We start from the raw sequence: 20,774 nt of genomic DNA on the forward strand, positions 1-20,774 counted from the left end.
TTTTACCTTTTTTGTCCGCCATTAGAAAGTGGCTACAGTGCCCTCTATAGTTCGTTGGAGTTGCGAATTGAAAACATGGAAATTTCTTAAAGCTTTTGAGAATTTACTTCTGAGAATTTTGCAAGGTCGTATCTGAGCGAGGACGTCGGCAGTCGCCGACGCCTAGCGCCGCCACTGCATTCTACTTTGTGTAGAATTCTATATTTTGTCAAAAAGAAAAAAAAAAGCATGTCAAGATATTTTCTTAACCAAATACCTTTATGGGTTGAATATTACTTGATTTGCTTGCTTAGACATTAAAGTACATTCGTTACTTCCTTTATCGACACTAGTTTATAAACATCAACATGACTTATTTCTATTGCTTCTAAATGAAAGAATTCAAGAGATAGTAGTACTGAACTTTTTTTAAGCTCACATTTTTCTCTTTTGTATTTAAATTTCATGTATTCCAAATTTTCGCTATTCAAACAGACATTGATTTCAATTAGTTCAGGATTTGCAAGATTCTACTGTATTTTTAAATAAATTGTTATGAATAAAAAAAGGATTTTCATTAACTTTTGCTTACTAAAAAAAGAATCTATGTTACATTTTATTTATAACTAGCTGGTCCCCTGGATTTGCATGGTCTACCTCGTAAATATACAAGATATGTCAAGTGACACGCATAAAACAATCAGGCTTGATAAAAAAATCAGTAAAATTCCTCGAAAGATTGTGGAAAATAACCAAAAAGGAAAATTTTTTACTCCGAGTACAAGAAAAGTCTCAAAACAAAAGCCAGAATTTTATTTGCTCATATTCGAAAAAAAAATGGCAACGAATATTTCTTCTCTATGATTTTTTGGTATCTCCCCAGTTTTGCCGTCAGGAAATTTTAAATGTCGGTGAAACTTGAGTTACACCATAAAGTAAAGAAAGGAGATAATATTGAAGCCGAAATTATGGGATACATCGGTGCAATGATGGGCAGAGGAATGATAATGTACTCGCTTCACAAGGATGATTATCACCAATCTCGAGAAAAAACTGAATAAAGTAGCTGGCTTACATTTTAATTCACATTTTGATGCAAATTCAAAATTGTGCTTCATAAACTTGCAACAATATCTAAGTTTAAATTAACTACCAATTGAGATCCAGTAATGGAATGTTTTGAATCAAAATGTATCTCAAGTTATTTTGCGAGAAGCTAAGGATCTTGGGATACATCAGTGCAACTTCTGGCTTAAATTTCTTAGTATAGCGAGGCCTCTATGTAATTTCTTTACTCTATGGGATAAATTGATTTTCTTTATTGCTACAAATTTTAATAAAAGCATTGTTCAACAAATGACTATAATCAACAATGAATTTCTAATTGAAGGCTTGCCTACATTTTAGCATTTAATTAGTTAAAAACAGTTATAATTCACATTCTAATCGCCTTGAAACATTGAAATAAACTTTATCGGATGCAGAAAAATCTGGGGTTTCCATGGATATTTACTCTAATTTTAGTTAGCATTTTTTTACCCTCAAATTAGAAAAATACCATTTTCAGGTTCTAAAGTTAAAATTTGAATGGTTTAGTTTTTATTTTGGCCCTTTGTTCCTTCTCGGGTGCCTAAGTACCTCCCTGCCAAATTTGGTCAAAATCCAACATAAGCCGTGGATTTGTAAAGAGAACATACATACACATATATATTCTGTTTTATTTATATAGACTGATCATTAGGAATAAATTTAATAGTTGAAACTATTTAATGTTATGTTTTATAATTTAAGTAGTTATAAACTACTACCAATAATAGAAACCATAATAACAAAAAAAGTAGAGTTTATGATAAATAAAAACATGCAAAATCAGTACATACCTTATATTTTATTACTGGATCAGTTAAACTTTGATTTTTCCAATCAGAACCTAGCTCTGTTCCAAATACCTTTTTACATATCTTAAGAAGTTCTGGCTCGAGTTCTTTAGGAGGGCTGTATGAAACTTGTTCTTTAGCAAATCTAAAAATAATAGGAATTATTTTATTTTTAAAATATCATGATTTTTTGTAGTTAGCTTTACTTTAAATGCCAATTATGAGACACAAATATTTTTGATGCAACAGTTGGGCAACTTAATTTATGGGATTGGTTCAACATTAAAGGATATTGTTGAGAAGATTTTTACCTATTACAGAATCTGCCACTTATAAAATCAATGGATTATAACATCAGCCACTTTTTAAAAACAGTCCAGGAAGAACAGAATCATTATACTACCAAAACATGTTAAAATCATCCTTTAATAAAATCACTATCACCATTTTATAAAATCAAGCTTTTGGAATCATATTCTTTAATTTAAAAAAATGAACTTTTTTGACATAGATGAGTCTTTACATTTGATAAATGTGAGGGGAAAAGGTCAGAAATCTTCTAGCAATAGCAGCATTTGATCCCAACTCATATCCATCCGAGACTTGCCGCCAATGGCGAGAGGACTTTAAAGATTATCAAACAAGTTCATTATTGAAAGGAAAGATAATGGAATTTATACAAGAAACCAATTTTATATCCGTCCAGATTAATCACAACAGGGTAGTTACTTCTGTACACAAAAGTTCAGTTAGAGAGTTTGTCTTTCAAGTTTGGTTGAAAAAACAAATCATAATGTATGAAGATCATTCAATTATGCAAGAAAAGTATTGAATAAAACAACTGCTTAGTGGACATTAGATGAGCTACACAAATGCAAAAATAAAATCTTACAAACTGTTTTATTATGTTTATTTTCCAAGGGCATTTTAAACAATGGAAAATAATTTAACAAAATTCTAAATTACAAATCAAAATTAAGGTGACTTATAATGTCTGAATTTTTTAAAGTCATCATTTTTAATTTATGATTCAGTGAAAATCTTAAAAGCAGAAACAACAATCAACTAATTAAAGAACATCTAACAATTGTGGTGTTGAAAAACAAGTACAATCACACTTTGGCGACAACGGCTGCCTTAAAATATCGAGACCTTTCTTCAGAAACAGAAATGGAATTTCTAAAATTATTTAGACAAGGACGCAGTTCCTGATCTGCACTGCATTGTCATAAAACTGATTTGCTGATAGAACATGGGGAAAACTTTTTCAAAATTGCAGTAGATGATAAGTACTTGCTATCATCTTCAGTAGTTAATAAATTATTTGAATGTGAGTTTAAACAAGCCTGTATGGACATTTTGCAAAAGAAAAAAGCATATTTGAATCTCTGGACAAATTTTTAATCAAGTACGCTGAAGATACGGGTGCTGTTGCACAATTTAAACGTAGTACTAACCATGAAATACTTAGAGCACATGAAAAATTGGTTCAAACTAGCCAGTTGGCTATGCTGGATGCTTCTGGAGGTGTTGATAAAGATCGAAACAGGTTTTACTTTTTTGTGACACCTTGTGCAGCTGCTAGAGGAATTCAAATTGGTGTAATAATTGGTGTAAATCAAAAATATTTGTACTTCTACCTTCTCCTCTTCAGGGGTGCCCATCCCCCCAAGCTCAATGGCGCAAATTCCCCCCCAAAAATTTTCTCGCTTTCGAATCGGGTTAAATAGTTTTTAGAGTGTTTAATTTCCTGTCAAATTCACAGAGGGGGGGGGGAGCGTTATCAAATACCATTTGATTACTGTTGGATTGTTGACCCGCCTTGCTTTCCCAAATTTTACAACGTGGACCTTGAATAAACAAGTTTTGGGTACCCCTAAATTTTGCTACGCCTTATTATTTTTTTTTTCAAACGTATGAATAATTACAGGGAGAGGGGATTCAACTTTCTGTCTTGAGATGGAGCAATTACTAAAATTATACACTATAAATCTATATAATATGAATTTATTTATTTTTTTTTGTCACTTAAGTAGGGGGGCCGGGGCTTTCTCCCCGGAAAATTTTCGAAATCGTAGTTTTAAATCCGCAGTTTTAGACAATCTCTGGTGATGTTAGGGGGATAAAAGGTTTGATGTCCCCTTCCTGGTAATTTTTTAGTATTGAAACAATCCGGATATTATGCAGCCCTAACAAGAATACCTTTGTATTTTCCTGACTGATAATGATCTAAAAGAACTTTTGGGCTTGAAAAAACATTTCTTGACTCAATTACATTGTTGTGCCATTTTCATGTTCTTAAAGCTGTTTGGAGGTGGCTCTTGGATGCAAATCACTAAGTAACGCAAAAAGGTAGACAAAAATTATACTTTCGTTTCAGAAGACTGTAATATGTACTCCCATGACCAAGATAAGGCAAAGCAGAACTTGAGTAATTTAACTAACCCTTCTATGGAGCTTAATTGCATAAACTTTATTTTGGTATGTTATAAAGCTGATGAAGCAAAAAAATATGTGGATGAACATTAACAGGGAAAATTCACCAATGAGAGGAAATAATACTATTACTTATGTCAAAGTGATCTTTCGCCTCCTGAAAGACTGTACAAAAGAGAGTAATGACTTTCAGTGTTATTCAGCTGGTTGATTACATTATTTTGCAGTATGAAATGTACTGCAAGAAAAAATTAGTTGACTTTTGCAATGGGAGGTATTCTAACATATTATTAAAGAAAATGATGCCACAAAACATCAGTGAAAACTTCGTTAGAGAAACAAAGGATTTTGGATGGTTTGTTGTTACCACTCAAAAAAATTAAAGTTTTTTTGGTTGACATTCAACAAGATATGTGTTCTTGTAATGAAGGCAATAGCAAAGAATTATGCAAGCACTCATCCACAGTATTAATACAACTAGACAGCACCCCCAAATCTTATAATGTAGTTTATAAAAAAGTAAAAGAAATAATCTTTTATGTAGCTGAAGGTATTCTACCAACGGATAATTGGATTTTGCCTTTATAAGATTAATATGTAACAGAAAAGTAAGAACTAATGTCATTTCAACATGACACAGGATCTAAAAAAAAAGAATCCTGGAGCAATATGATGGGAAATACTAGCGTTGAACCTGTCCAGCCTTTGTCCTCAGAAGAGGTAAATGAATTAAAATAATTTGTCACAAGAATCAAAGTAGGGATCGAGAAGGATTCAAGCAACTTCATTCCACCTGCATGCAATTTTTTTTAAAATGTAAAAATACATTCCAAAACAGAGAATGGCTTCATGACTGCAATGAAAGGTATTCAAACATATTATTAAAGAAAATGATGCCACAAAACATCAGTGAAAACTTCGTTAGAGAAACAAAGGATTTTGGATGGTTTGTTGTTACCACTCAAAAAAAATTAAAGTTTTTTTGGTTGACATTCAACAAGATATGTGGGTCATTCTCACGAAACATGACAATTTACAGTCTTTGACTCCAAAATCTAATACTATATTTACAAAAAAAAATTTTTTTTTGTTTCTTTTAATTAATAGCATTATTGTTAACATTTTAAAATGACTTGGTACTGATATTACCAGTTATTTATATTTTAAAAATTAAATTAAATTTCAAAATGTCATTTTCCTGGTATGTCGCAAACAATATTTTCAGTAGTAACTAGCTTCAAAATTCACTATACATTTTTCTCTGTCTAATTTTTTTTATCTCAACTGATGAAAGCACTTCTAAAGAAAATGCAAAAGGTAATATTTAAAAAATAACCATTAAAAATTATGTTTTGTGCCAATAATTTGTTTGTCACATCAAAATAACGTCATTTCCTGGCCACTTAGTTTTAGTTACCTGTAACGTATACAGATGGCGCTAGCACTTAACATCTTATGTTAAAAGATTGATTGGAATGCCATCTTGTTAGAACATGTCTTCTTGCATGGCTCAAGAGCAAATTTTCTAAAGAAAAATCTATTTAAAGAAATTTTACAAGGTGAGTAGGTTTTTATGCTGTCATTTTCCTGTCTTCTTGAAATCATTAATAACATAAAACTATAAAATTCAGCCTGAGTTATTATTAGAAACCCTGTTGTTTTCAGCACAAAGTAAAAGTGTTAGGCCTAAAAGTTGAAGAAAAGTAATGTGAAATGCAATAAAATAACAAATTGTCATTATCCTGGCTGTCATTTTCCTGGCTTACAAATGCCAGGAAAATGACAAAAACAGAAATCATTTTGTTTCAGATTTTTTAAACTTTACAACACAACAGTGATTATAGGAACAAAACAGTTAGGTGAGGGAATTTGTATATTTGCTTATAATTTTGAGTTGTATGTTTGTTTTTTGAATGTACATCAATCATTTTATTGCTGATAGTAAATATGTGTCCCCAATTGAAGTGTTAATAATTTTGCAATATTTTACTCATATTTCTGATAAAAAGGCTTCAGTTGATAAAAAGCTTTAAATTAGTATGTTTGTACAAAGTCGAGGTAGATAAAATATAAAGAAAAATCTATAAATATCAAGTATATATATAGTTAAATAATTAAATCTTTAAAATCTGCTGTTGAGTAAAGAAATAGAAGACTAATGAAGATGTGAAGTAGAATAGTTTAAAATATTTTTAATTCTAATGTAATAAAAAATTTATAAAACATTTTTAATTTAAATATAATAAAAATTGTAAGATATATTTTTAATAAAATTAAATTTTTAGGTTGTTCCAAAAAATGGGCCCTAAAAAACAGTCAAGGGAAGAAATACTGAGAAAAAAACGAGAAGCTGAAAAGAAACGGTACGAGAAAATTAAAAATGATAGAGAGCTCTGTGAAAAAGAAAAATCTAAAAGAAAATTGAAGTATGCTGAACAGAAAAAAAAGGAGTTGTAAAACCAATTGCAAATATGGGTGAAAGAGAAAAACGAAAGCAGCGTAAGAAGTGGAGAGCAAATACTACTAATTACAGAGCACGCTTGAAAAAGAATGCCCTTTCTGAAAAAGAAAGGACTTCAGATTCAGAGTCCATTGATAGTTTATGTACCCCATATACAGATGAAAGAATATCTTCAGGTAGAAAAAAAGTTCGTAGAGACAGAGCAAAAGCATATCGAGTATTAAAAGAACAATCAATTAAACTGAGAAATGCAGAAAGAAAATACCAGAAATATCGACAGAGGTATTACAGGTTGAAAAACAGTTCCAGCAAGAACAAGGAAGATACTCCTAGGAAAAGAGTGAAAAAAATTATTGGAGGTAGCAGGATCTCACATCAGATAAAACAGAAATTATTATTTGCAGAAACATTATCCTTTCAATTAGAGAAAAATTATAAGAAAATGAAAACTTACAAGGAAAAGCAGTTATTTGATAAAGTTGTAAGAGGCAAAATTCTAAAAAAATATAAAATGCTGAGAGAAAGTAAGATGTTTATGAAGCGCAAAGCTTACTTAGCTAATCGCATAAGGTCAGATTTAATTTATGAAAGAAAAATGAATTTAAAGGGTTTTAAAATTAAAAGTGATGTACAGATTTTTTTGGAAAAAGATGAAAATTCTCGCCTATGCCCCGGAAAAAAAGATACTGTCACTGTTAATAAGATTAAGATGCAAAGAAGACTATTGAGCAGTTCTTTAAAAACTTTACATCCGAAATTTAACAAGGAGCACCCTTACGCAATAAGTTACAGTACTTTTTGCAGATACAAGCCATTCTGGATTCTGCAGCCAAATATCGATGCCCGTAATACATGCTTATGCATTAAATGTGAAAATGTTGATTTATTAGTAAAGAAACTTCATAGTCTCAAAGTAATAAAAGAAAGGAATTGTGATGAAATATTTAATATTATGTGCTGCACAAATGTAACAGAAGATTGCTTTTTCCGAAAGTGCAAAAACTGCGAAAGTCAAGAGTTACAATTTAATATTATTTCTGACGAAATAATATCATATCAACAATGGAACAGGAAACCTGAAAATATTGTAATAGAAGGAAAAGGAAAAAAAAAGTAGTAAAATACAAGAAAGAGACTTTGTCAGATAGAATTGAGAGTGTTACTTTAAAATTAGAAAGTATATTGAAAAATCATCTGAGTCATATTGCCAGAATAAAACATCAATTTCAAATGATCAATAAATTAAAAGAAGAACTTTCTGAAGCATCAATTTTAGTTCACATTGATTTCAGTGAGAACTACAATATCAAGTTTGCATCAGAACCACAGGCAGTACACTTTGGAGCTTCAAGAACACAATTTACTGTACACACAGGAGTGTTATATCAAAAACCAGCAGAAAAAACCATAAGTTCTTCATTCGCAACTTTATCAGAATCCCGAAGACATGACTCATGTGCTATTTGGACACATATAAAGAAAATTTTAATCAGTGTTCCAAAAAGAGAGAAGATAAAAGAAGTACATTTTGTGAGTGATTCGCCTTCCACACAATACAGAAATAAAACAAATTTTATCTTTTGAAATTTTTTTTGCATCAAATTTTGCCCAATGCGACATCTGCGCATTGGCATTTTACAGAAGCCGGGCATGGAAAGGGTGCACCAGATGGTGTTGGTGCCGTTGTAAAACGTTCTGCTGATAAATATGTAGCTTTTGGTGGAGACATACCAGATATGAACACTTTCATTTCTGTTGTAGAAAAAGAGTGTAATATGATAATTAAAGAAGTAAAAACTTCTGATATAGAAGAAATTGATAAATTCATTGAAGGAAAGAAAATCATTCCTTTTAAGGGATCTATGAATGTACACCAGGTGTTTTGGATAAAGGATTCAACCAGCCTCTTTTTTCGTAAAATGAGCTGTAACTGCCACAGTAACATTAAATGTGATTTTGACATTGGCTTGTTAGACTACTCTGAATATACCATAGTCGGAGTACCAGCTCTTAATTTTGGTAATGCATCATATTCAACTGAGGCAGACACTACTGAAGCTAATGATTCTGAGACAATTCAAATTAATAGTTGGGTGGCAGTTCAATTCGAAGATGAATGGTTTCCAGGAGAAGTTGTTGAAGTTATTAATGATGATATTGTAGTTAATTTCATGGCTCGTGCAGGCAAAAAAAGTGTTAATCATTTTAAGTGGCCAGTAAAGAAAGATTGCGTCAAAATTCCTATGAGTAACATAATTTCAAAAATGTGTGCTCCCTACCCAATCTCTTCCAGACATTTTGCTTTTTCTGAAAGCTTCAAGATTAATAAAATCTTAGAAGAATGATTTGTTTTTATTGTATAATGTTTTTTTGTAAACTATAAAGTAGTCAGATTAAATAGTATTTCATTATTATATGTGTCACTCTAACTTTTATGACATAATTTGTTCAAATTATTCACAATATTTATGTTATGAATTATTTGATGTGTATATATTTTTACAAAGCCATGAGATAAATTTATTTACACAAAACGTTAAATTTTACTTTTCATCTTTAACTTTTTTAAGGCACATGAGCTGAAAATAACTGTTTTCTGGACTTCTTAGTTAATTTTGTCATTTTCCTGGCATCTGTGTCATTTTCCTGGCATTTAAAATTTGGTGAATTTTTACTTCAGTTATTTTCTTCTGCAAATGTCAATAAACTTCACTGCTCTCTGCAAGGTATTAATAAAGGTAACTAAATGAATATACAAAAAAATATATAAGTTATTTTGACGACTTTAAATTTGGAAAAAAATTTTTTTTCAAGATGTCATGTTTCCTGAGAACTACCCATGTGTTTTTGTAATGAAGGCAATAGCAAAGAATTATGCAAGCACTCATCCACAGTATTAATACAACTAGACAGCACCCCAAAATCTTATAATGTAGTTTACAAAAAAGTAAAAGAAATAATCTTTTATGTAGCTGAAGGTATTCTACCAATGGATAATTGGGTTTTGCCTTTACAAGATTAAGATGTAACAGAAAGAACTAATGTCATTTCAACATGACACAGGATCTAAAGAAAAAGAATCCCAGAGCAATATGATGGGAAATACTAGAGTTGAGCCTGTCTAGCCTTTGCCTCAGAAGAGGTAAATGAATTAAAATCATTTGTCGCAAGAATCAAAGTAGGGATCGAGAAGGATCCAAGCAACTTCATTCCAGCTGCACGCAAATTATTTAAAAATGTAAAAATACATTCTAAAACAGAGAATGGCTTCATCTCTGCAATGGGAGATATTTATGATAACATCGGTAAACGATATTGAACCTCGTTCTCATTTGTAATGTAATGCAAAATCCTCTGTATTCAAATCAGATTAACTTCTCAACTCATTTGGCACATGTTGTTTCGTATACAGTCCACAGATGGCGCTGCGCAAGCGTGTAACTCTCTAATAAAATAAAAAAAAAAGGGTAAGTTCTAATATCAAGGAGTGAGGCCGTCTTTTCTAATTGTAGTGCAATTTACTTTTCAATTATTAGGTTTTCAGAGTTCAAGATTGAGATGGCTTCCCGCATATGAATTCTACTAATACAACAAACAAGCAGGTAAGAGAAAATAATTTTAGAAACATTCTAATTCATATTTATTTCCTAACATTTTTGGTCCGCTCGCCGGAGACCAGTGAGAAACGTTCTATTCTAAATTCTTGCTTGTTTTGTTGTTTCAACAAATGCTTTATATTGTCTTAATTCAATTAGAGAAACATTCAAAAGTATATTTTGTTAAATGTGTTAAACTTTAAAGCGTACGAAGTGCACGTACTAGGATTTAATGCAAATTTACGAAATGCGTTATTTCAAATTTGAGATTATTCAAAAAGTTTCAAACTGTTTAATTAAGTGGTTATTTTCTTTTTATTTGATTGGTTGATTATTCTTATTTGGTAAATTACTGGTAGTCTGTCATTGTCGTTCCTTTTCAAATAATTTACAAAAGTTTCAGTTTCGTTTTGCCCTTTAGACTGTTTATTCCTTGGTAATTCTTGTTGCGATTTTCTCCCCTCGCTTCCCCACTGTCTCGGTGACGCGCCAAGGTAGTATTTTCTTTCGTTCTTTGGACTAGACATTCGTTCATTCCCGCACAGCTACGTTGTTTTTCTTTAATAAAATTGTTTTATTTGCTATATTCAAATGAATATGGACGCTTTGTTAAAGAAAAAAAAGAGTGTCAAATCTTCGATTACAAAACTCCAAAAGAAAACAGAAGAGGAAATTGAGAATTTAAATAAGGTGGGTTTATTAGCTAGGAAGGAAAGATTCATAGAATTTAAAACTGAGGTAAAGGGTATTTTGTATCCTATTATAAGTATTTGCGAAGAAAAAGATGAGGAAACTTATTGTACGGAAAAGGACGATCTTTTAGACACTTTAGAGGCAGTACTTGTCACTATAGATACTCAGCTTGTACCTTCTGTGGTAAATTCCGAGTTTCAGGTTAAAACCCAGGATTCAAGCCAAACTTCAGTCCCAGCTCAGTCAGCTGAAGTAAAACTGCCTACGTTATCCCTACCTGTATTTTCCGGTGCAACTGAGGAGTGGTTTACCTTTTCCGATCTTTTTGAAGCTGCAGTTTCCAACAATCAAAATTTGACGGGAGCACAAAAATTGCAATATTTAAAAGGGAGTTTAAGGTCAGATGCGTTAAAAATCGTAAACTCTTTATCGATTACCAATGATAATTTCGAAATTGCTTGGAGATTGCTAAGGGATAGATACTTTAATAAAAGAGAAATTGTGTCCTCCTTAATGAAAATATTTATCAATATAACACCCTTAAGTGGAGAATCTTCCACACAAATTTTGAATTTGATAGATTCTACTAAGGAATTTGTAAGGATGTTAGAGTCCTTGGAATATGAGATTGATCCAACTGCAGATACCCTTTTGATGCATATGATATTGTTCAAGCTTGATACAAATTCAAGAACTTGGTTTGAGAGAATCTTTTCAACTGATGTCATTCCAAAGTTGGACAAACTATTGCAATTTCTTGCAACACAAGCGAGATCCATCCCGAGTTTAACCACCAAGAGAAACGTTCAAAGAAAGGTGACTTTGGTCGCGTCTAGCGCCCAGTCGCAATGTCCTCTCTTTAATAGAGAGCATGCATTGTCGAAGTGTGATAAATTCTTAAAATTGTCAGTACAAGAGCATTCAAATTTCGTTAAATCGAATAATGTCTGTTTTAACTGCTTAGTTCAATTTCACGGTGTGAAAACTTGCAAAAAAAGTTTAGATTTAGAACGTGCAAAAAAAAAACCCCACCACAGTTTACTTCATATCAAAAATGTTAGCGCTAGGGGAAGACAGGGTCCTGTAAATGTGTCAAATTCGACTGGACTTTCTATCAACGCCCCTGTGTTTTCACCTGCCCTTGTTCCAAGTACTAATGAATTGAGGGAAAATTCTGGAGTGGTGGATGTTACATCTTGTCTTTCTGATGTGGGCCCAGACGTTCAAATTCTCCTCTGCACGGCTCTGATTCAACCTGTAGATGTCTTTGGGATAGCGGAAGCAAGGCTTCGCTTATTACAAATCAGTGTATTGAAAAATTGGGCTTGCACAGGAAAAAGGCCAATGTTCGTATTTCGTGTTTGGGTGCTTCCGATACAAGTACAAATGGGATTGCTGAGATTCATTTCACCTCACATTTTCCATTTCAAAAGTCCTTTGAAGTGCCCGTGTATGTGGTTGACAAAATTGTAGGTATGCTACCACATCACAACTTCGAATTATTTGGGGATATTTCTCTGGCTGATCCAACATTTTACAAGAGTGGTCCGATTGATGTACTTCTCGGTATTGACCTTACTTTGCCATTGCTAAAGGGTCAAACGTAATCGTTAGGTAAGGATAAACCATTTGCCATTCGTTCAGAACTGGGTTGGATAATTGGCGGTAAGGCTAATTTTGGTGATCAAAATTTTCTTCATGTAAATAATATTCAGTTAGTGTCAGATCATCTAATCAATAAATTTTGGGAATTAGATTCTGTACCATGTGCTAAACCCTTAACTTCTTTAGAAAAGTCGTGTGAAGATCATTTCGCAAAGACACATTCTAGGGATGAGAATGGCAGATATACAGTAAGGTTACCATTTCATACACCTCCCACGTGGTTAGGTGATTCAAAACAAAATGCAATTCGTAGGCTAATCAGCGTGGAACGCCATCTCATTTCTAATCTAAAAAAATACGAACTCTATCGCAAATTCATGAAGGAATACCTTGATCTAAAGCACATGGAGCTGGTTTCAGATTCTGAAATTAATAACATCAATAGTTTGTACCTCCCTCATCACGGAGTTGTTAGAAACACTAGCTCTACAACTAAGCTCCGCGTTGTCTTCGACGCTTCAAGTAAAACCTCGTCTGGACTTTCTTTAAACGATTTGCTCATGGTTGGACCAAGAGTACAGCCAGAACTTTTCCCTATCCTGATTCAGTTTCGACTTTTCAATGTAGCCATTTGCGCTGATGTGAAAAAGATGTTCCGCCAGATTAAAGTTCATGAGGAAGACGTAGACTGGCAAAGAATTCTTTGGAGGGAGTCTCCAAACGAACCAATAAAAGAATATCGTGTAACTACTGTTACCTACGGAACATCCTCAGCACCATTCCTCTCCACGAGAACCTTACGACAGCTTGCCATAGACGAACAAGAGAATTTTCCAGCCGCTTCAAGAACTACCCGTTGTCACTTTTATGTAGATGATTTGCTGAGTGGGAGTGCGACAAAGAAGGAAGCCATTCAACTGGTATCCGAGCTGCAGGAGATGATGAAAAGGGGAGGCTTTTCTTTACGTAAATGGGTGTCAAACGATCCCGACGTACTGGCAACCATTTCAAAAGAATTAGAGGCAATTGATTCAAAACACACGATCAACGATGACCAACCTGTCAAGATTCTGGGAATAGCTTGGCTTCCAGATGTTGACAAGTTCACCTTTACCATCACCGTCAATGAGATGGACGTATGGACTAAACGTAAGGTACTTTCTGAAGTCACTAAAATCTTTGACCCCTTGGGCTGGTTGGTACCTACAGTTATCATTTCCAAAATCTTCCTCCAAGAGCTGTGGAGTCATCATCTAAGCTGGGACGAGGAGCTACCTGATTCTCTGGCAAAGCAGTGGAGAACATTTCAAGAACAGCTTCCTGTACTTACAAATATCAAAATTCCACGCTGTATTCTCATTCCCCAGGCTTCAGACGTGCAAGTACACGGATTCTGCGACTCTTCAGGGAAGGCCTATTGCGCAGCTATATACATTCGTTCCCAGGATGTAACCCTAGCTGTGACATCCAGACTGCTAACATCCAAGACGCGTGTCTCTCCAGTAAAACCGCAGTCTTTACCTCGATTGGAACTCTGTTCTGCTTTACTTATTGCCAATTTGTTGCAAGCTACCCTGCCAATGCTAACTGTGCCAATCTCTGAGACATTTGCGTGGTCTGATTCCAAGATCACACTGGCATGGCTGAAGTCTGAACCAAGAAGATGGCAACCGTTCGTAGCTAATCGAGTAGCACAAATTCAAGAGCTGACTCCTAATGTGCACTGGAACCATGTGAGCGGTCTGGAGAATCCTGCTGATTGCGGAACAAGAGGGATACCTCCAACTAAACTAGAAAGGTGCGACTTGTGGTTCAACGGACCTGATTGGCTAAGGAGTTCTACTTTTCCTAATGGAGGGTTTGAGGATAATCCAGAATTGCAAAAAGACATGTCTGTAGAAGCTAAAGGAACATCCAAGCTGGTTATGCTGCAAGTGGTTGATGCTTCTTTCAAGGCAGAGTTTTTTCAGAAATTTTCGTCTTGGAACAAGTTGAAGAGAGTTGTAGCCTATTGTTTAAGATTTGGGAAGAACTGTTCTCTGGCTGCGGATAAAAGAAATAAGTCTTTTTTAACAACGACAGAATTGCACGAAGCCGAGAAAAGGATTGTAAGATTTATCCAGCAGGATAATTTTTTGACGGAGGTCTCCTATCTGTCAGCGGGAAAGCAGCTTCCTTCGAACAACAAGATTAATCCCTTGACTCCGTTCTACGATTCCGGAATAATTCGTGTCAGTGGGAGACTAAAAAATTCAATGCTTTCAGAATCGCAGAAGCATCCCATCTTGCTTCCTAAAACCGACCATGTTGTGAATTTAATTATCGCCGATTATCATCTAAAACTTCTTCATGCCGGTCCACAACTTCTCCAAGCAGCTCTCGGAGAAAAATTTTGGATTCTTTCAGCCAGAGATGCAGTTAGAAGAGTTGTAAGAAAATGTATCCCGTGCTTCAGAAATCGTCCAAGGCTCGCTGGTCAAATCATGGGAGATCTTCCAATGTCCAGAGTTTGCCCCTCTTCTGTCTTCCAACAAACTGGTATTGACTTTGCAGGCCCATTCTTAATACGGAACTCCAAGGGAAGAGGAAGCCGCAATACTAAAAGCTACATCTGCGTCTTCGTCTGCCTCGCAACGAAGGCAGTTCATCTTGAAGTCGTCAACGACTTGTCATCAAAAGCCTTTATCGCTTGTTTAAAAAGATTCGTGGCACGCAGAGGTAGGCCATCTGACCTCTTCTGCGATCAAGGAAGTAATTTTTATGGAGCGAGCAGAGAGCTCAGGAAGGAGTTTCATCAGTTAATGAAGGAAAACGACGTACATCAATTTCTGGTAACAGACAACATCACCTTTCACTTCAATCCTCCATCTGCTCCCCACTTCGGAGGCATTTGGGAGGCTACCGTGAAATCGTTCAAGTTTCATTTGAAAAGAGTTGTTGGAGCCACCAGTTTCACATTCGAAGAATTAGCCACGCTATCAAGTCAAATTGAGGCATGCCTTAATTCTAGACCACTATGTGCATTATCTAGCAGTCCAGATGATCCGTCTGTTCTGACTCCAGGACATTTTCTAACAGGAAAAGCATTAACAGCTGTTCCTCAACCTACGGTTCCAGACGACATCAGTCATTGCGATCGTTGGCGATTGCTTATAAGAATGATCCAACATTTTTGGAATAGATGGTCGTCCGAGTATTTGACATTGCTACAATCAAGAGTGAAGTGGCGCAATTCTCAAAAGAACCTTGACATTGGAGATCTTGTTTTAATCAAACACGACAACTTACCTCCACTACAGTGGAAATTAGGGAAGGTCACGGAAACGTTCCCTGGTAAAGACAATAAAGTTCGTGTGGTCAAGGTAAAAACTGACACTGGTGAACTTGTTAGACCAATTGCAAAACTGTGTCCCCTTCCTATAGACACTTGAGCATTCTTGAACTATGCCTAATTTTTCTTTCTAATATTGTAGAAGGTTAAGGTCGTCTATTCATCTGTAACGCTAATTACTTAATTTCATTTATTTAGAAGTATGATTTATTGTTAAATTAAATTAATTTAGTATGTTTAACTTAATTTATTAATTTTGAAACCCCTCCGTGTTTCAAGGGGAGCGGTATGTTTCGTATACAGTCCACAGATGGCGCTGCGCAAGCGTGTAACTCTCTAATAAAATTTAAAAAAAAAGGGTAAGTTCTAATATCAAGGAGTGAGGCCGTCTTTTCTAATTGTAGTGCAATTTACTTTTCAATTATTAGATTTTCAGAGTTCAAGATTGAGATGGCTTCCCGCATATGAATTCTACTAATACAACAAACAAGCAGGTAAGAGAAAATAATTTTAGAAACATTCTGATTCATATTTATTTCCTAACACATGTAAAGTTTCAGCTTTAGGTTGGCATCCTTTGATGCCCAATCATATGCAAACGAGGCATGCAAGTATAATAAATAGTGAACGATTTCAATCGTTCTTTTTTTTTTTGCTCAGTCTCTTAAGCATTAGGTCCGGTCAGGGCCCAATTTAGCTCCATGATACTCCTAGGCAGATTTGAAATCTGCCGCCCCGTAAAAGAAGCAAAAGCTCAAAAACACACAATTTCTAATTTATAAAAAATTCATTTAAAAATTGTGTTGTTAAAGCAAAATTTGCTGCCCCTGAAATATCTGCCGCCCTAGGCAGCTGCCTACTCTGCCAACTGGGCCCTGGGTCCGGTAGGTATTGAGGAGTTGTGAACTTCGCCTCCACTTATGGCCAGGGTTTATTTTTATTAATTCATTTTGTTCGGTTATTTATTTTAGTTTTGATGGACCAATAGATTTTTGGAAAGCTTTTAAACAAGTTTCCAATGTTCATTTCTTCACATTGATATTAATTCTGTATCTTCTACTGCGTAGTATCATCTCTGCATATATAGGCAGGTAATATTGCCGACTGACTTACGAAACTTTGCTTTTCGGCTTTCCGTTTAAACAACGTAAGTTAACATAAGGGTTATGGGTGCAGCAATACCAAATTGTATCATAATAACTACAAGCTTAGTATCATAAGTATTAAAAATGTATCAAGATGTTTTTGAGGTTTCAGCAGAGCAGAGTATTGGGCTTCGTGTTTATGTGATGAAATGGAACGTCGTAATTAACTTGTCTTTATAATGAATCGGTAGATGACACATGGTTTTAAATGTTTTGAAATTATTTTCCCAGCATCAGCATTGATTGAAAACTGAAGATAGAAGTTTTTCTTGGACTTTTTGGAAATTAGTATTGAATCTTTAATCCAGGTGTAGTGTAAATTTTTTCTCAGAAGTTTCGTTTGCATTTTATGGGGGCATTAATAGTGGCTGCTAAATTCAGCGGAAGACCTGGCCTTGTTCCAGGGGGGAAGTTGTAACAGTTGCACTATTTAGATTTTTTTTTTCTCTCAGGGATATTTTGAGATTTTTTTTTTTTTTTGTGAATTCAGGGGTTTTTTCTTTTTTGGCGTTTTTTGTGTCTTTTTATCAATCATGGCATCATAGAGTGTTCCGACAGAAATATTAAGGTCAGACAACTATGTTAGTTGGTCATCTGACATAAGTTCGTCATAATGGAACACGGTCTGTGAAATATTGTTAACAGCAACGAAAAGGGGCCTTTTCCTATTGATGAAAAAAAAGATACTGAGCAAGAGATTTGAAATTTTCAAAATTGACAGGATGCAGCTTTATCCATAATTTATTTAAATTTGGAGAAAAATGTCAAAAATAATCGAAAATCATGTCAACGCTGCTGTTGCCTGGAGGGCTTTAAAAGAACTTTTTTTCCTGACAACAGATGTCAGCATATGACCTTGTGTTCTGAGTTGTCCCGATGTTGTATAAAAGAGGGGGAGTCAATAAATCTTTTTGCTGCTCGTGCTTGGCAAATTTTCGAAAGAGTTAAGGATATAGACACAAATTTTTCTGAAAATTATTTGATTTTTCAAATTTTGCGCCATTTACCCTCAGAATTTGACAATATTTGTTAAGCTATTCGTAGCACTACTGCACAGGAGTTCGTATTTAATAAAATAGTCAGCAAACTTATTGCCGAGGAATCACGAATTCGACTAAAAGATTAAGAGGATAAAATTAATGGGACTAACTTTGTAAGGAAACTGGGTAATTTTGACAAGAAAGGGGCAAATAGGAAACTACTTTGTTTCAATTGTAAGAAACCTGGCCATAAAGCAAATATGTGTAAAAATTAAAATTAAGTAGATGACATAGTTCCTGAAAGAAAAGACAGGAAATTAAGATCTCTAGCCCGGAATAAGAAGAGAGCGAGCAAGAAAACTGCAAGGTGCAGTTCCCCATATGTGAAAAAGGAAGAGTGTACATACCAGAACTTTTTCATTTCCAAAGTACATCTAAATGAAGTATCAGATGAACTTATTTTCGATATTGGTTCTGCCCGACATTTCTGTAATATTGGAAGTGCTTTTGATGACTTCAAACCACTGCGAAACAAAGAAATGGCTGTGGCCGTTAGAAATGAAACTTTCCCCATTCTGGGGTTGGGAACTGTGAAATTAAAGTTTGATGATACTATCATTGTTTTAAAAGATGTAATGTACTCTGCTAACTTGTGTCAAAATTTGTTATCGGGTACTAAGTTTGATAAGGGGGGTGCTAAGTTTGAAGGGGGAAACGGTTCCGTAACGATATCTGGTCGAAATGGGTTCATTTGCAAGGCAATTTTAAGAAATGGCATTTATTTTGTAAAAACCTCAAATTTTAAATATAATAAAGTGTATCAACAAAGTCTAAAATCAAATGAATGATTGTTTCGAAAATGAGAAAATTGAATGTTCGAGTGTAGAAAAATTAGAATTGTGGCATAGAAGGCTGGCACATTTTAACACTGATAGTTAAAGAAAGAGCAGTGAATTTGAGTGTGTCTACGGCCTGACTAAATTCAGATAGAATGTGAAAATTGTAGAATTGGTAAATTTAAACGCGTTTCATTTAAACCAATAGGTAAAATACGGTCCAAGTGTCCCCTTGAATTACTTCATGGAGATGTGTGGGGTCCATGAAATATTAAGGGAAATAAAGGGGAACGTTTTTATTTATCAATTATTGATGATTTTTCACGTAAATCTGCTTTGTACCCAAATAATGAAAGAGCAAAGTACCAGAAATTTTCATAAGGCACATAAAGCGTGCTGAAAGGTTTTTAAACCTTAAAGTAAAAGCTTTTCAAACTGACAACTAGGGAGAATTTATAAATAAAGTTTTTGACAATTATTGTCTGGATAACGGTATAAAACATATGAGTTAACCAACATTTTCCTTCCTGAGATGAATGGTTTGGCCAAAGAGTACAATCGCTCAGCTGTTACTGCTGCTACAGTATTATTGGAAGAAAGAAGGCTAAGTAAAAGATTTTGGCTGGATGCAATAATTTATTTCAGTTATACTTGAATAGAATTTGTCACTCGGGGCAAACTAAAACACCCTTTGAGTTGTATGGTGGACATAGGCCAAGTGCTAGGCAAGTCAAACCTGTCGGTATTTTGTGTTATCTTGGAACACCCTGTCAACATAGACATAAACTTGATCTTGAAGCCAAAAAAAGGATTTTTTGGCTATGCGTTTAACACTAAGGGTTTTCGTATCTGGATTCGAGAAAATGACAAAATTTTTGAAAGTATAAATTTAAATTTTAATGAAAATGTTTATTACAAAGAAGTTTTAAAAAATGTATCAGAAAGCGATTCTAGTGGAACTGTGCTGGGTCCCTGTCTTTAAATGGTCAAATATTCAATCATTCAGAAAACTTGGAAAATGAATCAAATTCTGAATCAGATCATGGAAGTGAAAGCCAGAGTACGCTGTCTAAATTCTCATCTTCTGAGAGTGAAAGTGAGATGGTTGGGGATGAATCAGATTAAAATTCTGACTTGAGTGATAGCGGGGAAATCCCACCACACGCCCAGCTTCGTGAAACTGAATGGGTAAGAAAAGCAATCCCAAGGTCAGATAAATCTTGTACTGATACTTATTTCTATGAGAAAACATTCTTCTGAAAGATTGCATTTTTTAATTGATGTTGAAAAATATTGTTCAAAAAATTCTATTTTGTTTCAACCACATTTATTTGATTTTAATGGTAAAAATTTATATCAAGGTGAAATTTCTTATCAAACTGTTCATTCAAACGTATGTAACTTATGACTAGATGGTGAAAATATAATTCCTAAGAACTACAAGCAGGTTCCTAAATCTAAGCAAAAGGACCAGTGGTTAGATTCAATGAGGGAAGAATTAGAGGTTATGCCTTCTAGAAAAGTGTGGGATTTAACATCTTCGCCTGCAATTAAAAACCAATCGGATCAAGATGGGCATTCAATGTAAAAAGAGATGAATCTGGAAAAACTGTTCGGTATCGTGGGAGCCTTGTAGCTCATGGATATGCACAATCCCCTGAATCATATTGATAATTTCTTTTTCATTGGTTCAATTTTTTTTTTCCTTGAAAATATCAAAGGGTTGGTTCGATTTGCAGTGCGATGTAAAAAAAAGCTTATTTATATGCACCTCTAAAAGAATGCATTTTCATGAAGCAACCACCGGGTTTTGCTATAAAAGGCAAAGAAAATCT

General features: G+C 34.2%; 1 protein-coding gene across 1 annotated transcript in view; it reads right to left on the reverse strand.

Moving 5' to 3' along the window:
- Positions 1 to 20,774, reverse strand: part of LOC129229387 (uncharacterized) — a 47,137-nt gene that overhangs the window by 10,215 nt on the left and 16,148 nt on the right. The window contains exon 3 of the mRNA XM_054863683.1: positions 1,860 to 2,001. Coding sequence (XP_054719658.1) covers positions 1,860 to 2,001 — 142 coding nt within the window. The remainder of the gene's footprint in view (positions 1 to 1,859; positions 2,002 to 20,774) is intronic.

Source organism: Uloborus diversus, chromosome 9 (assembly GCF_026930045.1).
Source record: "Uloborus diversus isolate 005 chromosome 9, Udiv.v.3.1, whole genome shotgun sequence".
In the NCBI taxonomy this organism is placed as follows: domain Eukaryota; kingdom Metazoa; phylum Arthropoda; class Arachnida; order Araneae; family Uloboridae; genus Uloborus; species Uloborus diversus.